The 17,589-nt window shown below is 36.7% G+C and overlaps 1 protein-coding gene across 22 annotated transcripts in view; it reads left to right on the top strand.

Annotated features, from left to right (window-relative positions):
- The window catches only part of MAP2 (microtubule associated protein 2), a 283,777-nt gene that overhangs the window by 241,262 nt on the left and 24,926 nt on the right, over positions 1–17,589 (top strand). For 5 of the 22 annotated variants that reach the window (XM_057503615.1, XM_057503612.1, XM_057503606.1 and 2 more), the window contains 5 exons: positions 4,239–7,970; positions 8,160–8,366; positions 8,535–8,669; positions 11,488–11,549; positions 16,007–16,154. In XM_057503615.1, the coding sequence (XP_057359598.1) occupies positions 4,239–7,970; positions 8,160–8,366; positions 8,535–8,669; positions 11,488–11,549; positions 16,007–16,154 (4,284 nt within the window). Of the gene's footprint in view, positions 1–4,226; positions 7,971–8,159; positions 8,367–8,534; positions 8,670–11,487; positions 11,550–14,870; positions 15,042–16,006; positions 16,155–17,589 lie in introns of all 22 variants that reach the window. The other 17 variants (XM_057503613.1, XM_057503609.1, XM_057503604.1 and 14 more) reach the window with 6 other exon arrangements.

The following is a 17,589-nucleotide window of genomic DNA, read 5'->3' as shown; positions in this document are numbered from 1 at the left end:
TCAACCAGTGGGAGAAGAATTACATTCACTTTCCCAAACTGAAGAAGATGACTGAATATAATTTTTCCTCCATGGATATTGCTACTTAAATAGAATTAGTCTTCTCTTTATTGCTATGTTAACATGATAGCTTTTTAAGGGAGAAAGATTGATGAGTGTGTTTAATGTGGAATGCATATTATAGAGTGAAATTATTTCTCCCAATCACTTAGTCATCTATTGAAACTACAGAGACTCCCCCAGGTGACTGAGTCTTGGCTCACATCAGCAGAACGGGGCTAAAGTGAAGGAAAATAAGGCTTTGTCATTCCAGCCTCATCAGGCTGGAGATCCTGGTCATAAGGGGAGAGAGACTCTAGTGTGTAACTGGCTATAGTGAGGATAAAATGTGTCAGGGGTGGGCTACAATTTATCTCATTCACTATGTAGTTTAGAGCTAAACTTTTTTTGCTTAGGTGAAGAGGTTATTTTCAAATAGGGAAAAATAACTTGCTAAAGTGAAGAGTTTATTTATTTTCATAATGTCAAGGCAGATAGTTCCAAGGCAACGGGGAATAAGCTCATATTTCACCAATGATATTCATGATACTAAAGTTCTTCAAGGGTCCTTGGGAAAACAAAGAGCACCAAAGGTTCAGACACACTTGATGGAGAAATACCCATATTGAGCAAAAACTGAGTTCTTATAGTATGAGTTTAAAACTATTAAGAAAAATATGTGAATTTTTGAATAACAAACAGGTGTTAAGTAAGTGGAAATAAACATGATTTATACAAAATGAGAAAATAGAAAGCTTAATGGTTACATAGATTTGGAAAACATGTAAATCCAATTGATTAGGCTTCATCCAATAAGGTAGCATTATTAGTAAAGCAGCTATATTAAAGTCACATAGTGATCATCAACATCTCTAGTTTGATGGCATTATTAAAATTGCCTTAATAATAAGTTAGAATCTGAATTTTTAAAATGTTACTTACATAATTAAATTACAAAAATGAAAGTGTCTGAAAGGTAAATGCAAGGAAGTAGATGAGGTAGTTCTCTCCCCACCAGCCCCAAGGATTTTAATATTTTCTAAAAAAGAAATTCCTTTCCTTTCCATCTGTAGTCTTCTCACAGGGCCATTTAAACAATGTATAATTGTTTCCTCAGTATTTCATAAGAATTTCCCATTCGCAGAATTATAAAACAGCTTATATATTTCCCTCTAATTTCTTAAGCAATAGAATGGGGTTTATTTCACTGGCATTTGAAGTGTAAATGAGAAACAAATGCGCATGATAATTCACGACCTTCATGTGTTTGTCTTTTGCATTTTAATTGTTAACATTTTTCCATGTGATATACGTCCTTGGGGAGGACATTTTGGCAGTTTGGTTGCCACTCAATTATCTTTCCCTGATGGTTTTGTTTCGAATTGCAGAAATAAGACTTTATAGGTAAATGCACATTTCTTTCTTATTCAGTGTCCAAGAGAACTAAACATGAACAACATCACTGTTACTTCAGGGGTTTAAGCAGCACGATAGCAGTTGTGTCCCAGAGGTAGACTTCTCTAAATAGTAAGATTAAATTTTACCTGGACCTTATTGTTCAAAATATTATACTTACTCTTAAAAATGTTTACACTCTCGATTATCGTACAATGGCAGTGAAGGTAAAATACATTGAGTTCGGTAGTCCTTTGCCTTAAAAACATGAAACAAATTATATTTCAAATAGTTTTGGTGGATATCATGATAAAGCTGTTAAGGCAGTCAGTTGGCTATTATTTTAAGGTCAGGCTTTCTTTCTTCCCAAAGATTTCTTTAGTGGAGTCTGCATGTTTTAAATAATCAGAAATTCATATGCAGGGGCTTCTTGCACTGGAGAAAACAGCACATGTCTAACAAATCTAAAGATTTTTTTTTTCAGTACATCAATGCATCTGTCTTTTCACAACCATCTGTTATCTAGCAGCACAATCTCTTATTTCCAGTAAGCTTTCCACATGTGTGCAACTTACTGCTATTTCTATTAAAAGGGTAATAGAACAATAAAACCCTTTCAGCTCTCAAGTTTTAAAACAAATAGCCTTTTAATGAGACTTTAAAAGGCATCATTATTAAGAGATTATACATAATAATTACCCAGGAAATGCATACCGTACATTGGATTTAGGGTATTAATTTGCCCTTCCAAATGGTAAGAGGTTCGCCTGAGGTCAGTAAAATGGAGCTGAAAGTGTTCCTTGGATAATATTTCTGTCATTTCATGTATTGTTCTGTGGTCATGATGTCAACATCTTTTTCACCCCTAAGAAGAAACACTAGAGGGTCCAATGGCTGAGGAAGAGAAACCTGCCACTCTTCCTAAGAAAGAGTGTGGGGCTGCTAAAGTCTCAGACCAACCCAGGGGCCTCAGCAAGGGCCAAGTGGAGTCTAGAGCAGAGGCCCAAATAGTTCCCGAAGTGAGTGCCCCAGCAGGGGCCCTGCAGCAGGAAAGTGTAAAAGACGTCATGGAGATGTCTCTAGAAGTAAAAACCCCTTCCTCTGCCAGGGAAGGTGTGTCTTTCTTAGGATTTGCATGTGTTTTGTTGCAAATGATCTCTCCAGCAGCTTTCCAGTGCTATTCCATCGCTTGGTCTTTTCATGATCCCAAGACCACTGTTTTGGGCTTAGTGAGCAGTGGCTTGCACAGCTGGTTTTCCATTGCTGCAGCTCATCCCTGGTTTTACTTTGCCGTGATACAGTGCGCTTTGCAGACAGGCTGATGATGCTGTGTGAGCTTTTGTGCCGCCCTCATCTCAAATGTTTGCCAGTCACATTGCTAATACATGTATATTTTTATTTTTATTTTTGGGACAGCAGTTCATATGCTTTTCTTTCAAATTGTGGAGTTGGATTTTGGCACATACAGGCTTAAATAGTAGACTCGTTTTTTGTTTGCAACTGCAATGTGCTATATTTTTTATGTTTTAATGAATACTGGTTTGGTTTCCTTAAAACTCCTGCTAATGTTTCTCATATCATTTCCTTTCCATGGCAGCCAATCCCTCTGATCATCACCATATCTCTTGAGTTTTCATTCATCTAACCTTTATTAGAAGTTCATAAAGTATTTCTTTTCTATTGTTACAACAGGACACACAAGTATATAAGGTAATGATGATGCATACACTTGCTCGTCAATAAATGATTGAACTTTATTATTTTTCCCTAGTTCTTTTCCAAATAATTATATTGAGCCCTAATGACCACAGTGAAATACTTTGACCTTACAATACAAGTGAGATTCTAAAGCCTTTTGGATTGCTGTACAAAAAAATAAAAAAGAGGCGTTTCATTTCTGTGAAATACCTCTAAAGCCAGTACTGGCCTATGCTTCACCACTAGATCATGTTCCCAGGAAATGAGGTCATGACCAAGGAGAAAAATATTTTAGTAGTTGGCTTTTTAAAAAATTTTGTTACTCACCTGACTTCCCAGGATTGACAATATAATTCAGATCTTCTTACACTTACAAGGCAAACTAAGTAACAATTAGGAAATAAGAAATTTGAATATGTGATAGAAATGTAATTATCAGTTCTTAGCTCACATCATATCAAATTAATACCAAGTATTTTTATATATTCCTGAAATTTAATCTCAGAGGTCTTCTAAAACTAATGTTGATAACCTTTCAGTGCCCCAAAAATTGGTCTTGGCATTTGTTGATCAAGTTATTTGAAACTATCAATGTGTATTATAAATTCATTGGCCTTCTGCCTTTGGCCTGCCAATTTACTTTTAAATGAGAAACAAATGAAAAAGTTCAGTAGAAATTGATCCTTTTCTGTATTTAGTCCTTAATTTGTATTCTTTTTTGCCCTAATGTTACTTATTCAATAATACTTAATTCATCATTTTTGTCTGTAGAAGGCACATGTCTTTTCTCTATGGCAAAACACATCACATACTGTTTAGGGGAGACCAAACAAACAAAGGCAAAAAAGGTATTCAAAATATACTCTTATTACAATTACTGTATGCATTAATTCACAATGGGAGTTCATTTTAGCAATAGTACAAATATATCTCAGTCCTAACATTTTCGTATTGATTTTTATATGGGTAGCATGCTTGCATGTTCCATAGTTTTTCTTTTTACCATTCATTTGTCATTTCAAAATATAATTTCAAATTTACTGCCTGAAAGCACTTGCCTATTATTTGATTAAAAATCAACCCAATTACTTCAGATTTACTTACAGCCTCGAAGATGGAGCTCCATGATCAACAGGAATTGACTCCCTCTCCAGCTGAGCCATTAGACTTGAAGGAAAAAGAATCAGAGAAACAAAGTAAGCCTGGTGAAGACCTTAAACATGCTGCCTTAGTTTCTCAGCCTGAGACGACTCAAACTTCACCTGATAAAAAGGACGTGCAAGGCACAGAAGAAGAACAAGTGCCTCCCTCTCTACTGGGGCACACTGTCAGTGTTGGCTTAGAAGAAATGAAACAGAAGACAGAGCCAAGCTTTGTGGTACCTGGTATTGGCCTCCCTGCAGAGCTCCCAGCTCCAAAGGGGCAAAAGGACTGGTTCATCGAAATGCCAATGGAAGCAAAAAAGGATGAGTGGGGCTTAGTCGCTCCAATAACTCCTGGCCCACTAACACCCATGAAGGGAAAAGATGTACTTGGTGATATCCCCAAATGGGAAGGAAAGCAGTTTGATTCTCCCATGCCAAGTCCCTTTCACGGTGGAAGCTTCACTCTTCCTCTAGATGTCATGAGGAATGAAATGGTTGCAGAAGCATCTCCCTTTGTCCCCACCCTGTTACAGCCAAGTGGCATAAAGTCTGTGGAAGAAACCAGTGGCCCAGTAACTGCCAAAGAGAGTTCTGAAGCTGAAGCTTCCTGTAAGGATAAACCTGAGGAGATGGCAGAAGCCCCAGCCTCCGAAGCCATAGCTCCACCCAAAGATGCCCATGTTCTGACTGTGGAAGAATACATCCCAGAGAAAGTTTTAGGAGAAGAAAAAGGGGCCGTACAGCAAGAGAGTGTGCAGAAAAAAGAGACTTCTACCCTCAGTGAGCAGGAAGCTACACTTACTGAAAAGGAACCTCAGCTAAAGCGTGAAGAAAAAACAACTATTTCTGACCAAAAAGCCATGCCAAAAGAGGGCGAACCCCCAAAACCGGAAGATGAAGAAACAGGTGTAATTCAGCCCTCCACAGAGCACACCTTCTCAAAAGCAGAACAGAAAAGCCCAGAGCCAACCGCCGATACTTTAAAACAGGACTCGATCCTTGTAAGTTTGGAACAAGCAGTTACGGATTCAGCTGTGACCTCCAAGACACTGGAGAAGGTCATGACTGAACCACCTGCTCTGAGTGAACAGAGTGAGGAAAAAGTTGCTGACAAAGAGAGCAAGATAGCCGGGGCCACGACTGCAACATCCGCGGCCACGACTGCAACATCCGCTGAGCTTGACATGCCATTTTATGAAGATAAGTCGGGAATGTCCAAGTACTTTGAAACATCTGCCTTGAAAGAAGAAGTGGCAAAAAGCATCCAGCCAGGCAGTGATTACTACGAACTGAGTGACACACGAGAACATGCCCAAGAGTCTTTTGATGCCGTATCTCCCATGCATAAAAATGGTGACAAGGGACTTGAGGCAGATGAAGAACCCCAGCCCAGCACTCCAGCATCCGAAGCAGGATATAGCACTCTTGCACAGAGTTATCCATCTGATTTACCAGAAGAACCTGGTTCTCCTCAAGAAAGAATGTTTACTATTGACCCAAAAGTGTATGGAGAGAAAAGGGATCTCCACAGTAAGAATAAAGATGATTTGACACTAAGCAGGAGTTTAGGACTTGGCGGTAGGTCTGCCATAGAACAAAGAAGCATGTCAATTAATTTGCCCATGTCCTGCCTGGATTCCATAGCCCTTGGGTTTAACTTCGGTCGGGGGCATGATCTTTCTCCTCTGGCTTCTGATATTCTAACCAATACTAGTGGAAGTATGGACGAGGGGGATGATTACCTTCCAGCTGCAACACCTGCAGTGGAGAAAGCCCCTTGCTTTCCAGGAGAAAGCAAAGAGGAAGAAGAACAGAAAGAGGAAGAAAAAACTACTGGAGAGGTAATTCAAGTCGAGACCTCATGTGAGTCGCCTTTCCTAGCCAAAGATTATTACAAGAATGGCACAGTCATGGCCCCTGACCTGCCTGAAATGCTAGATCTGGCAGGTACACGGTCAAGGTTAGCCTCCGTGAGTGCAGATGCTGAAGTTGCCGGGAAGAAATCAGTCCCATCAGAGACTCTGGTTGAGGAGAGTAGAACTGGCTTGCCCCCTGTCACTGATGAAAACCACGTCATTGTTAAGACAGACAGTCAGCTGGAAGACCTGGGCTACTGTGTGTTCAATAAATACACGGTCCCTCTTCCATCACCAGTTCAAGACAGTGAGAATTTATCAGGGGAGAGTGGTTCCTTTTATGAAGGCACTGATGACAAAATACGAAGAGATTTGGCCACAGACCTTTCACTGATTGAAGTAAAACTGGCAGCTGCTGGAAGAGTCAAAGATGAGTTCAGTGCCGAGAAGGAAGTATCTCTGCCTACCTCTGGTGACAAACCAGGCCTGGGTAAGGAGTTTGATCAGGAGAGGAAAGCTAATGATAAGCTGGATACTGTACTAGAAAAGACTGAAGAGCAAGCTGATTCAAAAGAGCATGCCAAGGAAGCAGAAGAGTATGGTGACACAGCTGAAACATTTGGATTAGGAGTCACCTGTGAGCCTGCTTCAGCCAAAGAACTGGCAGTTTCAGAAGATGCGCCACTGCTCAGGGCTGAGAAAGCAGAGAGAAGTCTGAGCTCAGTGCCGGAGGTAGCCGAGGTAGAACCATCCAAAAAAGCTGAACCAGAACCGGATCTTGCTGCAAAGAAAGCTGACCAGGGTCAATTAGATGTTAAAATCAGTGACTTTGGACAAATGGCCTCAGGGCTAAATGCAGAAGCTGAGAAGGCAACAGAGCTTAAACTCGAGGCTACACAGGACCTCGCCCCCTCGTCTGCAGCGCCTCAGGAGGTAGATGAGCTTATCAGTGTTGAGTCTGGCCATGCAAAAGAAGGCACCAAAGTCAGTGAGACAGAAGTCAAGGAGAAGGTGGCCAAGCCTGACTTGGTGCACCAGGAGGCTGTGGACAAAGAAGAGTCCTACGAGTCCAGTGGTGAGCATGAGAGCCTCACCATGGAGTCCTTGAAGGCCGATGAGGGCAAAAAGGAAACATCCCCAGAGTCTTCTCTAATTCAAGATGAGATTGCCATCAAATTGTCGGTGGAAATACCTTGTAAACCTGCTGTTTCAGGAGCTGATATAGCCCTAGAAGAGGGAGCTGATGTCCAGATGGAGTTTATCCAGCTGCCAAAAGAAGAAGGCAAAGAGACCCCAGATATATCTATCACGCCCTCCGACGTGACCGAGCCATTGCTTGAAGCCACAGGGGTTGAACCAGCAGAGGCTCAGGCTGAGGAAGAAGAGATAGAAGCCCAGGGAGAGTATGATAAGCTGCTCTTCCGCTCAGATACCCTTCAGATTACAGACCTGGGTATCCCGGGTGCCAGGGAGGAATTTGTGGAGACCTGCCCAGGTGAACACAAAGGAGTGATTGAGTCTGTGGTAACCATCGAGGATGATTTCATCACTGTGGTGCAAACCACAACTGAGGAAGGGGAGTTGGGCTCCCATAGCGTGCGTTTTGCAGCCCTAGAGCAGCCGGAGGCGGACAGGAGACCGCCCCCCCATGCTGAGGAAGAGCTTGGAGCCGAGGAGGCAGCACCCAGGGAAGGCGCCCCCGCGGCTCCAGCCTCACCTGAGAGAGAAGAGGTTGTCCTCTCAGAATACAAAACAGAAACCTATGACGATTACAGAGACGAGACCACCATCGATGACTCCATCATGGATGCTGACAGCCTCTGGGTGGACACTCAAGGTGTGCATTCTTTTATTAAATCTGCTACTCCCAAATAAAATGCAGTAACTAATGGAACATTTTTTTTCATTTTAAACATTTTAAAATGTCCCTTTAGCTCTTTATTTTGCATTTTGTAAAATACGAGAAGGATTTTGTCCATTTGTTACTAATGTTTCCATTGTTGTCATGGTTTGCTTTGATCCACAGATGATGATAGGAGCATCATGACAGAGCAGTTAGAAACTATCCCTAAAGAGGAGAAAGCTGACAAGGAAGCTCGGAGGCCATCTCTTGAGAAACATAGAAAAGAAAAGCCCTTTAAAACCGGGAGAGGCAGAATTTCCACTCCTGAGAGAAAAATAGCTAAAAAGGAACCTAGCACAGTCTCCAGAGATGAAGTGAGAAGGAAAAAAGGTTCATTTAACAATCACTTCTTTAAAAATGTTTTTGAAGTAATTATTTCTCTTTGGTAGAAGAAACGGCCTTACAGCGGTAACTAATTATGTATAAAATTCCGTTCGGTTTTGCTCCAAGTGTCTGTTTTTTCCTGATGGTATGCTTTCTGTGTTTTCTTATTCATAGCAGTTTATAAGAAGGCTGAACTTGCTAAAAAAACAGAAGTTCAGGCCCACTCTCCCTCCAGGAAATTCATTTTAAAACCTGCCATCAAATACACTAGACCAACTCATCTCTCCTGTGTTAAGCGGAAAACGACAGGTGACTGTTCCATTCTGCAATGTGGCTGGCAAACATAGACATGTATTTTCTTTTTTTTAATCTCATTACTGTAGCAACTTCATTTTGTTTTTCTTGGAAGAATCTTAGCAGTCATGAACAATTTTGCTATTAAGTGTCTTGTATCATTGTTGTTTTCCCCCCTCCCTGCAGAAGACGTCATGACCATCTGTTTCTTTGTCATGCTCAGACTTAACAGTGATTTTTATCTTGGCATTGTACTCCAGTGTCACATTCCGGGAATTCCTATTTTCATTGTGTGTGTTTGGTTAGCCAGTGATGATGAATATAACAATGGTATGCATCCTCATTATTTTGCTTCTTTATCTCCCTCATGCTTCAACCCATACTATGTGTCGTATTATCTACATGGTTACTGCCAAATCTGTTACTGATGTTGATGAATTTACCAAAAACCACCAAGAATGCATAGTGATTTCAAGATTGAAAATGAAAAGCAAAACTAGAGTAAAATTATGGTTGCAAAATTACTTTGCTTTGGGTGAAAGAAAAGGAAAAGGAAAATGGAATTGTCTGGTAATCCTATCAGATTTTCTTCCTCTTACCCAAAACTAGCAAGGCTTTTGATCTCCTGTACTGCATCTCTCTGCTGACATTTTGTCACTGGGATTTTCTTAAATGTGTATCCAAATGGCTAAATTTTCCTGTATAATTGACTACTCAAGATTCCGAATAAACCTGTTTTCCCAAAAATTTTAGAACTTAGATGTTTTTCCATTTTGCTACCTTATTTTCCATCTTCTTCAAATATACATGTTTTTTACTATTTAAAAAAGTGAAATATCCTACAAAAGCCCATACAAATATCTGTAATGTAAATGCTATTTCTGAATTTCAGTGCAAAGTGTTTATTTTAAATATGTAATTATACTAGGATAATCTTAATTTATAATAAATTTTATTTTAGCATTTATTAAGTGGCACACTTGCCATCTACCAAATGAGATACCAGATTGTTAAATCAAAAAAGGAATCTTTTCTTTTCCATTATATATTAAAAATGCCTTTATATAAATCTTTAGAGGGTTTTAAAGGTTAAAAGCAGCATTAATCTTAGAAAGGAAAAGAAAATCAAGGTAACTGATGGTTTTATGATAGCCTTTAAAAAGTCCAACTATTTTGTCTTTGTGTTCATTTAGGAATCATCGCATGTGCTTTCCTTCAAGAACTAGTCTCTAAGGCAGGGTTTGAAAATGGGAGGCTCACAGTATACAAACCTTGATAAACGTTCAGGACACAGAGTTCCTTTGAATTAAGAGTTAGAAATCGACATGACATCTCTAAATCTTACATCACATCTCACTTAGTTCATTTTCATTAAACTTGAAATTTTTCTTCTAGTTGGACAAATGCTTGGGCAGGCAAAAGCTCATGGTTTGTGCACAAAAATCCTACATCCTACCTGAAAGGATGAAAGACTCCGGATTGTGGAATTTCAGAGGAAATGTAGAATGGTTTGGTGGAGTACCTGTGTGTTACTGGTATTCAGTTTCCCACACTGAGAGTAAATTGCCTTTTTAAGTCATCTACTCAAGGAAATTTAAGATGTTTGGACTAACTAGGAACTTCACTATTCAAATATTAAGATATTTAAGCAGAAATCATATACCAAACCTTGGTGTCATTGTCTTAAAGCAAACTATATATGTCACAGAAATTTAAGATATATTATAGAAATATTAGGAAATCATCATTTGCACTGCATTTAGAAACAAACAGTTCCAGAATCTGTATAATCTTACTAACCTGTCCCAAATAGCATATAGCATACTGTAGACAGTTACTATTTTTGTGTTAGAGCTGCATATGACATAGGAAACCTTTTTGAAACTCATCTAGAGTGCTTATAAGCATTAATACTGTTTTCCCTGAGGTTCTCTCTTATGAAAGAAAATTAAGGAGGAAGAAAACACACAAGCTTGTGCCTTTCATTTTCTCAGCACAATTTTTAAGTAGGGGTCGTTTTTCCAAAACACAAAGTATTGTTTTCAATCATGAAAGATATTTAAGTCAAGTCAGGTAAGTCATCTACAGAAAATATGCTGGAGATAATGGAGTTTAAAATTGAAACCAGGGGTATAAAAGAGCAGCAAGAGAAACAGCAGTAACAGATGTGGTAACAATTTCATACAGGAAGTGCATGTGTAGAACATGTTCTGTATTACTGAACTTAAAAGTCCTCTTATGTTTTTCTCCTTGACAAGCTATTATTCTTCCCTCCTCTTCTCATGTGGTGCATTGCACTTCAAACAAGTCTGTCATTCATATTGTGAAATGAAGGGGTGCAGAGGGAAAAGGGTTGGCTGACTATGACAGTTTGGAATACAAAATGCAAATATATTTGTAGGGATGTCAATGGCTACAGAAAGAGGGTTTGGAAATCTCCATGAACACTTTTTATATCATGCCAACCCTAGAAACCAATCAGTACCCTTTACTTTAATTTCTACAGCATTCAGATTATTATTCTATGACTTCTGTTCAAAAAGAACTATCCTCATGTAATGGTAATTTAAAGGTTCATAGCTAACCAACAAAATTATTTGGTGTGCTTACCTGTGCTTTGGTTAACACTTGGTGATATTAATTAGCACACACCGTAGTGGGAGCCACATAATTAATGTTGCTCTTCAGGTTTCTTTAGTTACTGAATTTGAGTCTCAAAGTTTTGCTTTGCATTTGTCTGTTGACACAACTGAATACCAAAAGGTATTGAAAATGCAATATGTGGTTTTTAGTCACTAAGTTTGGGGCCATTTGTGTCTTCTTTTTTCAACAGCAACAGGTGGTGAATCAACTCAGGCTCCCAGTGTATTTAAACAGGCAAAGGACAAAGTCTCTGTGAGTAAAAAAACTTTTTCCTTGTTCTTCATTTGAAGTTCCCTTTAATATTAGTGGCAATGTCTTAAGAACTTTAGATATAAGTTAGATTTTGATGTTTACTCTAAAGTGTTTTAAACCATTCACTTTTCTAGAATGAGTCTCCGTGGCATTTGGGCATGTCTTATTTAATGTCTTCTGAAATGACGTGATGGTAGTTGGGGAGGGCAGAGCTGAGATTGAGACTCCCTCTTTATTAATAAGACAAAAACATGAAACAGCATTATGTGACAAAAATAGGGGAGCCTGATTTATTTACTTTTCATAGAATCAAGATAACTGTTATAATCAACACTAAACTCTATTTATAATACATTTTCATTGTTATTATGACAAAATAAGAATATGAGTATATTAAATAAAAATAAGTAAAAATACTTTTTAATCCCCTTATCTAGATAAATACAATTACCATTTTGATGTAAGATCTTTATTTTTTTCTACACATTCATAGGTTTAGTAACAAAAATGAAAACGCTGTGCATCAGTTGAACCAAACAGTAAACAGATTTCCATGTCATTAAACATTTTTATACATCATTTTAATAACTACATTACATTGCATTTTATTTATGGTGATAAACTTAATTCCCTATTATTTGACATGCAACTTTTTTTATTATTTTAGCAGTATTACTGTAGAAATAGTTTCAGCTAAAACTATGCATGCATCCATATGTATTGCCTTAGGATAACTTCCTAGTGGTGAAATTGTTTTCAGAAAAAGTCCATATTTGAAGTTTTTGCTCCATGTTGTCAGTGTCCTCTAGAAAGTTTCTATGGCTTATATGTCCTCCAGCTGTATATAAGAGTGTTCATGTTCATTATTATTACTAGATGTTCCTATACTTTTTCTGTATTTTCCAAGTTACGGTGTTAAAATATCTTATTGCTTTAATTTGGTTGTATAATGATGTCTGCTTCATATGTTTATAAATATTTTACATTTTTAAGGATTTTATTTTTATATTATTAACCACGTTTTTTGAACTTTCGAAAGACCAAAGCCAACACAAAGTGTTGTAGTCCTTTCTGATTGAAAGAAAAAAAATTAAAAGACTACTAATGAAATCCTAAAGTTACAACAGATTATTTGACTGATGATATCAGTAGTGTATCACAATGTTCTGGGTCTTAGACATCATATATGTTATGTAAATTTAGCCTTGTAAAAACTAACAAGATTTTAGACTTCCACTTTTCATTTATCATGAAAAATAAGAATTCATTTCCAATGTCTGCCAGATTTTTTTGTCATGTCAAACCTGAGGGACTTTATGTTGATTTAAAAAAGATTATTTTTATATAAGTGTTTTAGGCATATTCCTGAATATATGAGAAGCAATAGAACCCATTTATTTCTTTAAATATTAGGCTTTATGTTGAGCACCCTGCGATTTCCAGATTTCTCTCTCTTTGCCTCCTGTTTCTGACAGGGAACTAGTAAGTTGTGGTGGTTATGAGCAGGGCTCTGAAACAGGCCAGGTCTAAGTCTGGAACATTTATTAGCTCTATGATCTTTTTTCTTCCTATGTCTTAATTTTCTATAAATAATGGAGGAGTAAAAATTCCTGTATCCTAAGTTAGTTGTAAAAAGTATGGTAATTTAATAAAACAGTATACCATATAGTACCTAAAACATAGTATTTATCCAATAAACAGTTGTTATTATTATTTGAAAGGTGGAAGTCCTTAGGAGCACATACAGAAAGTAAGTCTGAGCTTTCCCCCATGGGGAAAAGAATTTTTAAATGAACATTGAAAAACCTTTAGGAAATTTTCAAGTCTTTTGGTCTTAAAGTAACTCAACAAGAATTGACACTCACTGTTTACGCTTAAGACAGAAACCGTGTGCATCTCTAACACAAAACTAACTATTTCCCTGGTAAATGTCCATGTAGTCTTTCTGAAGAGATTAAGCCACCATTCTTTCTAAATTTTTCTCATTTAAATTCCTTTTTTTTTCCCTTTCCTCTAACGTCATCCTCTTCCTGTAAGTTTCCTAAAACCCCAAGATTCACTCTTAATTTAGCTCAGTACATGCATCAGAACAGTTGTCTGATTTTTCAGTTGATCTTTATAGTGAAACTGACTTGTAACCCTTCATTTCATTTGCTTTTTTATTTGTTTTGGTTTACTTTTGTTTTTAGGGTGGTATTAGGGGTTGTCTTCTATAATTTGAGGCAATCTAATTACTCCATTTTTTTCCCTATATCACACTTTTGAAATTCACTACTTTGTGGGTAGCATCCATCAAAAAGAATGACTTGTGCCAACCCAGTTACACTTAGCACTCAAGATGCTGGGTCTGTAAATCAAGAAGTGATTAGTGCAATCCGTGACTGTTTATGCCTCTCTTGAAGTAGCTATGGAGGTTAAAACTTAAGGTAAAAATGTTTCAGCTGTTATTTTTGTAACAGCTAAATCATGTTAATTATTTGAAGATACAATCTCCTTGGCTTTGTCAGTACTTGTCTATAGCTTTAATAAAGTCTCCCATGAGATACGTGGCATGCCAGCATAGCTTCCTCCAAAAGCCACACATCCAACCTGCTAATTTACAGTTGCCAATAATCTCTTCAGAGATTATCAACATCTGTAAGTTAATCTCTTGTGATTTTTTTATGGGCAGTATTTTGGTGCCAACTTTCATTTTTAGAACTTATAACACATCATACAAACTGCAAATCTGTCCATAAAAAGTATTAATTCTGTGCCATAACTTGATTCCCAGTATCATTGTACTCATAAAATGAGCAAATTCTGTAGAAACTCTGCAATTTTCTGATAAAACTAATGTAGATATCTAAGAATATTTTTTCTCAACTTTAAAAATATATTTTCCATTGTTAGGCTTTAAGTATACCTTGTTCTAAAGTTCTTGAAATATGATCAAATATCAATTATATATACACATCTTAAGGTCTGTGTTTATTAAAGAAACAATTCCAGGAGATTTTCAAGGTATTTTCCAAATATGGTACCATTGTAAGACCTATGGATTAATCAGAGACCTTATGTATAGAATCCATAAAGAATATTTTCATCTGTATTCTCATATATGAGTATTTTTAAGTTCATTCTAATTAAAAAGAGGTGTTCAATTAAAAATGTCTTATTCTCACATAAATATACATCTCCCTCACTGATTATAACTGTTCATCATGTGGTCTTATTAAAAATAGATATTTAATTTCTTATATGTTTATACATTTTTTTATTTTCCTTTTACTTCATAGTTTGGTTTATTTTGTGCTTTTTCTTGTTTTCTTTCATGGCTAGAATTCTACCTTGTCAAAGATTCCTGCCTTGCAGGGTAGCACAGTGTCCCCAAGATGCAGCTCAGCCTGCCATAGTACGACTCAAAAGGCAACCTTTTCTGACAGTTTTTTAATACAGCCCACCTCCGCGGGCTCTGCAGACCGTTTGCCATACTCAGAATCAGGGAACAAGGTAAGGCAGCTGGTGGTCGACCAGAGTTGTAGAAAGGAATATAATTTGGGAGGTTAAAAGACATAATTCAGTACATGTATAGAAACACAGACTTTCAATTCTAAAGTGTCTGACACATAAAGAACAGATCCTATTAAAGACAATGCAAATTAAGTTTCAATTGTTATTAGCAGTCTAACCAGTAAAAACAAAAAAGAAAATTTTTTTCTAGGTACACTATTATAAAATATTTATTTGATATAAAATTCCAGATGCAAATTAATGAAACAAAATATACCTAATATGTAGTATCTAATACAATATTATATATAGTATACTATATATATAAATCATACTGTATCATTTGATAACAAATAATACATAATTTATAGACAGTTTGGGTGATTCAGACACATCATGATTTAATACTACCTCTGCTACCTACCAACTCAGTGATCTTGAAAAAATTACATAAACTGATGAAATCTGCTTCTTTGGCTATGAAGTGCATATAATATTTTGTGGTAAGAATTAAATCATAAATGATGTAAAGTGCTTAGTTAGAGTTCCTGTCATATAGGTGCACAATATACATCAGTGGTCATTGTTAAATACTATGCATGCAATACCCCACTGCCAACCTTATCTGATGAATAAATTATACTAATGAAATTTTTTCAGTAAAATTATTAATTTACTTATGATTACTTGAGTAAAGTCATGTTACCTGTGTTATCATTTAAAATTTAAATTTTACAATTATTAGCACTAACTCCAAAATGATATATTTTTGTAAAAACTGCAAATATGAACAAAATTTCTAAGTTTTGAAGCACAGATGCTAAGCATATGGAATTCAGTCGTGTGTATTAAAAGAAATTCATGGATCAGCAGAGGAGGAAAAATAGCCAGAGCAACATAATCCCTTTGTATTATTAAAATAAAGATTCAGAAGAACCCATCATTCTTTTGTTTTCCCCCATTAGGATGGAGTAACCAAGAGCCCAGAAAAGCGCTCTTCTCTGCCAAGACCCTCCTCCATTCTGCCTCCTCGCCGAGGCATATCAGGAGACAGGGAGGAGAATTCCTTCTCTCTCAACAGTTCCATCTCCTCTTCAGCACGGCGGACCACGAGTACGTTTACTTTGGTTTGGCTTCCTTTATAATCCCTTAAGTGGAGTAGAGCTTATTATGTATTTATATTTTATATTTTTCAAATAAAACGTGAATTAAAAACAGATGACATTTCCCCTAAGAATCAGAAAAACCCAGACTATCTATGGGTCCCAAATAGCTGTTACAGTCAGAATGATTGATGAAGGAAATGAGTACCTGCTGCTGATTATCCATTAAATAAGATGAAATAAAGTCACTTTTCTCAGAATATATTTTCTCTGTTCTTTCAAATTTAGAGTAAAAAAGAAAATTTGAGTGAAGTAATTAATAGAGAAAAATGATAGTCAGGGATTTTTAATATATGTATATATGTTTAACCCTTAAAAGAATTCCAGATCCTAAAATCTAACTGGAAAGTCAGCAATCAAAACCTAGGACCTTACTCATTTTGTAAGAATTTGCATTCCAGTGAGGCTATAAACACAGCATGTTCTGTGCAATAGCTTCACTTTCTTTTGATCGATGGCCCATAATAAACTGGTTGGCAATTATCACAGTTTATGTAAAAAATATTTAAATGATCCAATCATTACCCACTTAGGTGTTGTGTTGCTACCAGGATTATTTAGCAAAGCATGGATTCAAATTATTTTCACAAATATGTTTCTGTTACAATCAAAACAGCTGTACCTGTAGATACTAAAATCTTAAGACACATTTTTCACTCAATTAACAATGCTTATGGCTAAGTATTAATAACCTCATTAAATGTACTGATGAGAACACTGACCGTTTAGAGAAGGTCTAAAAGGATTAGGTTGTCCAGTGCTACACAACTAAAAAGTGGTCAAATTTGGTTTTCAGCCTACTGGTAACTTCACAACCTGTCCCCCTAAAGTCTTCTCTATATTTATTTGCAAGAAATAGAACCAGAAAACTACTCTGTAGACTCACTTGTACAATAGTATCTCCATCATTTAAAATCCATTATGAAATGGCAGAAATTACTACCACCATCACAATATAATTGATTTCACTACTTGTTTTTTAAATATGTAATAATAATTAGCCCACTTTAAATGTGACTATTTTCTATGGCACTTAAGAGTGTTTGCCTACAATGAGCATATTTATTAGGATTACAGCAGTTGTGCCCTACAGATTTTAGTTTCACAAAGTATTAACATCCTTTGCAATATGTGCAAAGAATACTTTGAAATTACTAAAACTCTTTTTTACCTTAGCAAAAATAAAATATTCAAATGAACTAGTAAAGAAGGCACTTAAAGAGTTAATCTCCAGAGAAAAGACTTTAACTGTAAATATCTAGAGTTAGAGTTGTGCATCAGCAATAATAGGGGCTGTCAAGATAAGACAAAAGCACCAAAGGTATACCTCAAATTATGTTTGTATTTGTTGCTATGGAAGCAAAATGGCACTTTCTCCATAAATT

This window comes from Manis pentadactyla, chromosome 6 (assembly GCF_030020395.1).
Source record: "Manis pentadactyla isolate mManPen7 chromosome 6, mManPen7.hap1, whole genome shotgun sequence".
Classification (NCBI taxonomy): domain Eukaryota; kingdom Metazoa; phylum Chordata; class Mammalia; order Pholidota; family Manidae; genus Manis; species Manis pentadactyla.
This window is presented reverse-complemented; position numbering and strand designations above follow the sequence as displayed.